The sequence below is a fragment of the Rana temporaria genome, chromosome 11, assembly GCF_905171775.1.
Source record: "Rana temporaria chromosome 11, aRanTem1.1, whole genome shotgun sequence".
Taxonomy (NCBI): domain Eukaryota; kingdom Metazoa; phylum Chordata; class Amphibia; order Anura; family Ranidae; genus Rana; species Rana temporaria.
In genome coordinates, this window is record NC_053499.1 from 163,609,330 (window position 1) to 163,614,781 (window position 5,452).

Sequence of the window (5,452 nt, forward strand, 5' to 3'; positions counted from 1 at the left end):
GTGTCCATAGGACAGTTGTTATTATAGAGAAGGGTAGGTGTCCATAGGACAGTTGTTATTATAGAGAGGGGTAGGTGTCCATAGGACAGTTGTTATTATAGAGAAGGGTAGGTGTACATAGGACAGTTGTTATTATAGAGAAGGGTAGGTGTCCATAGGACAGTTGTTATTATAGAGAAGGGTAGGTGTCCATAGGACAGTTGTTATTATAGAGAGGGGTAGGTGTCCATAGGACAGTTGTTATTATAGAGAGGGGTAGGTGTCCATAGGACAGTTGTTATTATAGAGGAGGGTAGGTGTCCATAGGACAGTAGGTATTATAGAGGAGGGTAGGTGTCCATAGGACAGTAGGTATTACAGAGGAGGGTAGGTGTCCATAGGACAGTAGTTATTATAGAGGAGGGTAGGTGTCCATAGGACAGTAGTTATTATAGAGGAGGGTAGGTGTCCATAGGACAGTAGTTATTATAGAGGAGGGTAGGTGTCCATAGGACAGTAGTTATTATAGAGGAGGGTAAGTGTCCATAGGACAGTAGTTATTATAGAGGAGGGTAGGTGTCCATAGGACAGTAGCTGAAGCTCACCATATACATTACAATCTGACCATAAAAATCAACTTTACTTTTACCAAAATCATGTCATACAATCTGACCTAAACTATCCAAACACAGTTAGGTAGGTTACGTATATAGAGGACGGTAGGTGTTATAAGCAATAACTAACACGAAGCAGGCTGGGAGTCCACAGGAAAATACCTGACATAGAGGTGGGTATGTGTCCCTAGGGCAGTAGATAATGTTCAGTGGGGTAAATATCCATGGAGCAGTAAGCAATATAGAGATGGGCGGTAGGTATCCAAAAGACAAGAAACTAATGGTAAGGTAGGTGTCCCTAGAGCAGGAAGTAATATAGACAAGGGTAGGTATCGGATGGTAGGGGAGAATCTAATGGTTGGGTAATAAGTAACACAGAGTTGGGGGTCGGACGTAATATTATTCCGGTAGGGAGGGGCCCGGGGTGGGAGATAATACAGAGGTGGGTAGTAGGAGTACAAAATACAAGAAGCTAATTGGTAGGGAAGATTCCAATAGGGCAGGGGGTATTATAGAGAGGGGTAGGTGTCCATAGGGCAGGAGGTGTTATAGAGAGGGGTAGGTGTCCATAGGGCAGGAGGTGTTATAGAGAGGGGTAGGTGTCCATAGGGCAGGAGGTGTTATAGAGGAGGGTAGCAGCTGACAGGACAGGTGGCCATGGTGGGGCTGTAACTAAGAGTCCAGGTGTATTGTAGTGTGCTGTCCGGGAAGTCCAGGTAGGTGTCCCTAGGATTGTCCCCTGTCCGGTAGGTGTCCCTAGGATTGTCCGGTAGGTGTCCCTAGGAGTGTCCCCTGTCCGGTAGGTGTCCCTAGGATTGTCCCCTGTCCGGTAGGTGTCCCTAGGATTGTCCCCTGTCCGGTAGGTGTCCCTAGGAGTGTCCCCTGTCCGGTAGGTGTCCCTAGGAGTGTCCCCTGTCCGGTAGATGTCCCTAGGAGTGTCCCCTGTCCGGTAGGTGTCCCTAGGATTGTCCCCTGTCCGGTAGATGTCCCTAGGAGTGTCCCCTGTCCGGTAGGTGTCCCTAGGAGTGTCCCCTGTCCGGTAGGTGTCCCTAGGATTGTCCCCTGTCCGGTAGGTGTCCCTAGGAGTGTCCGGTAGGTGTCCCTAGGGTGGAGATCGGGGGTCGGTCGGCACTCACCTGTAGCAGGAGGCAGAGCAGAGCCAGGCAGTCCCTCTTCTTCCTCCCCATTGTCAGTCCTGAGTGATGTGACGTTCCCTCCGCTCTCTTCTCCTTCTTCTCTCTGCTGGGCGGGGCCGTCCCAGGTGCGGCACCTAGAAAGGGGCGGGGTCCAGGTGAAGAGGTGACCGCCTGTGACGTCACCGGAGTATCGGCGGCTGCCGCTTTGTCACCTGGAGAGAAGAGGTGAAATATGAGACTGTCAGAGGTGTGCGGTGCCGGGAATCCTCATCACTGCTCCTCAGTCCATTAGTACTAATAGGCGGGAGTGTCCGGACTCAGCATGTCAGGAGAGGAGAAGTGTTATTAGAGGAGAATAATTGAATTCTTTATTCAAAAATTGCTGAAAGTAAAATTAAAAGCAAATATTTTTTTATTTCCAGAGTTATAATTATTATTATTATTATTCAATATTTATATTTTCATTCAGGATTTATAATATTATTATACAGGACTTTTTTTTTTTATACAGGATTTATAATATTATTATTATTATTATTATTATACAAGTCTTATATTATTATTATTATACAGGATTTATATATTATTATTATTATACAGGATTTATATTATTATTATTATTATTATACAGGATTTATATTATTATTATTATTATTATACAGGATTTATATTATTATTATTATTATTATTATACAGGATTTATATATTATTATTATTATTATACAGGATTTATATTATTATTATTATTATTATTATACAGGATTTATATTATTATTATTATTATTATTATTATACAGGATTTATAATATTATTATTATTATACAAGTCTTATATTATTATTATTATACAGGATATAAATGACGCCAACAGTTTGCGCAGCGCTTTACAACATAACAGGCGGGCAGTGCAATTACAATACAATTCAATGCAGGAGGAATTAGAGGACCCTGATCCTGAGAGCTTACAATCTAAGAGGCTTGTGTCCCATTGGGGAGATTTCCCTTCACTTCCGGTCTCAAAGCCAAAACAGGAAGTGAGGAGATCCCTCCAAAGTGGTAGACTCCCTGGCTGTTCCCATTGGAAGATTTGAGGGTCACTGCAGTCCACTTTGGAAGGTTGGTGGGAGGGGGTGTCACTGTGGGAGGTTGGGCGGGGGGGGGGGGGGAATATAGAATAGTGGCGGTGCATCCAAAAGGGCCCATGGGCACCACCCCCCTCTCTCCAGCCACCCCCTCTATCACCAATAGATAGATTCATACGTTGCATGACTCTATCTATGGCCATCTCTGCCACGCACTGTTCAGGTGCCCGGCCCCTTTTTGGGCGCCCGGCGGCCTGAATTACAGGGGGGGGGGGGGGGGTTAAAGCACCTGAATACAGCCAGAGGTTCTAATAGGCGTCAGAAAAGGTAAACAACTGATCTTCTGGAAGAATGGTGAAACATTCCCATAGACACGCCCCTAAACCTTGTGGACGGCCTTCCCATAGACACACCCTCCTAAACCTTGTGGACGGCCTTCCCATAGACACACCCCTAAACCTTGTGGACGGCCTTCCCATAGACACACCCCTAAACCTTGTGGACGGCCTTCCCATAGACACGCCCCTAAACCTTGTGGACGGCCTTCCCATAGACACGCCCCTAAACCTTGTGGACGGCCTTCCCATAGACACGCCCCTAAACCTTGTGGACGGCCTTCCCATAGACACACCCCTAAACCTTGTGGACGGCCTTCCCATAGACACACCCCTAAACCTTGTGGACGGCCTTCCCATAGACACGCCCCTAAACCTTGTGGACGGCCTTCCCAGAAGAGGTGAAGGTGTTATAGCTGCAAAGGGCGGGGCCAACTCAATAATGAACCCTCCGGACTAAGACTGGGGGTCATTAAAGTTCATGTGTGTGTAAAGGCCGCGTCCCAATACTTTTGGTAATATAGTGTATATACAGGAGGGGGAGGGTGTATATATATATATATGTAATGGGGGAGGGGAGGTGTGTAAAGGCCGGTGTCCCAATACGTTTGGTAATATGGTGTAAACAGAACTGAATATAGGAACCCCCTACACCCCCGGATATGGCGTTCCCATGGAGGCGTGGTCCCAGGTGATCGGCCCTCTCTGGTAGTTCGGCCTTCAAAGAACCTCCAACATTCCGCCCGCTCGGCTATATTTGAACTCTGATAGGTAAATACCTCCTGACGTTCGATGTTTATTGTCGGTGGACTTTGATCGAGTGTCAGGAGAAGGGAGAACACAAAGCCGGCCGTACAGAACCATTTCCCGAATGTTCATTTTCAGAAGGTTTGTTCCTAAACATTAGCGAGTCAAATCATCGATCGTTATCAGAGGAAGTTCAAAGGATCGGAATGAAGAACATTTCTAACAGAGAAGGAGGTTTTCATCTTAGAAATTCTATTCATTCCAAAGTCAAATGTTGGAAGGACTTTTGTATGAAAATCTGCCTGTGTGTGGAACAAAGCACATCCCTCTATAGTGTCTTCTTGTCTCAGTCCAGAGCACTGAGTGTCATTTCTGTCTGCTGCCTCCTTCCTCTGCTATCTGTATGAGTCTCCTCCCCCTCCCCCTCCTTCCTCCCCCCTCCTTCCTCTGCTATCTGCATGAGTCTCCTCCCCTCTCACTCCCCCCTCTGATATCTGTATGAGTCTCCTCCCCCTCCCCCTCCTTCCTCCCCCCTCCTTCCTCTGCTATCTGCATGAGTCTCCTCCCCCTCCCCTCCCACTCCCCCCTCCTTCCTCTGCTATCTGTATGAGTCTCCTCCCCCTCCCCCCTCCTTCCTCCCCCCTCCTTCCTCTGCTATCTGTATGAGTCTCCTCCCCCTCCCCTCCCACTTTGGGCAGAGGATAGAGGACGGCGGAGGAAAGAAGACGGCTGAGGAAAGAGGATGGAGGAGGAAAGAGGACCGAGGAGGAAAGAGGACGGAGGAGGAAAGAGGACGGAGGAGGAAAGAGGACGGAGGAGGAAAGAGGACGGAGGAGGAAAGAGGATGGAGGAGGAAAGAGGACCGAGGAGGAAAGAGGACGGAGGAGGAAAGAGGACGGAGGAGGAAAGAGGACGGAGGAGGAAAGAGGACGGAGGAGGAAAGAGGACGGAGGAGGAAAGAGGGCGGCGGAGGAAAGAGGACGGAGGAGGAAAGAGGGCGGCGGAGGAAAGAGGACGGAGGAGGAAAGAGGACGGCGGAGGAAAGAGGACGGAGGAGGAAAGAGGACGGAGGAGGAAAGCGACAGCGGAGGAAAGAGGACGGAGGAGGAAAGAGGACGGAGGAGGAAAGAGGATGGAGGAGGAAAAAGGACGGCGGAGGAAAGAGGACGGCGGAGGAAAGAGGACCGAGGAGGAAAGAGGACGGCGGAGGAAAGAGGACCGAGGAGGAAAGAGGACCGAGGAGGAAAGAGGACGGCGGAGGAAAGAGGGCGGCGGAGGAAAGAGGACGGCGGAGGAAAGAGGATGGAGGAGGAAAGAGGACGGCGGAGGAAAGAGGACGGCGGAGGAAAGAGGACGGAGAAGGAAAGAGGACGGAGGAGGAAAGAGGACGGAGGAGGAAAGAGGACGGCGGAGGAAAGAGGACGGCGGAGGAAAGAGGACGGAGGAGGAAAGAGGACGGAGGAGGAAAGAGGACGGAGGAGTAAAGAGGACGGAGGAGTAAAGAGGACGGAGGAGGAAAGAGGACGGCGGAGGAAAGAGGACGGAGGAGGAAAGAGGACG

At 49.1% G+C, this 5,452-nt stretch overlaps 1 protein-coding gene across 1 annotated transcript in view; it reads right to left on the bottom strand.

Annotated features, from left to right (window-relative positions):
- The window catches only part of LOC120917996 (cadherin-1-like), a 69,282-nt gene extending 67,441 nt beyond the window's left edge, over window positions 1–1,841 (bottom strand). The window contains exon 1 of the mRNA XM_040329658.1: window positions 1,730–1,841. Within this exon, the coding sequence (XP_040185592.1) occupies window positions 1,730–1,780 (51 nt within the window). The 5' untranslated portion in view covers window positions 1,781–1,841. The remainder of the gene's footprint in view (window positions 1–1,729) is intronic.
- Window positions 1,842–5,452: the final 3,611 nt, after the last annotated feature.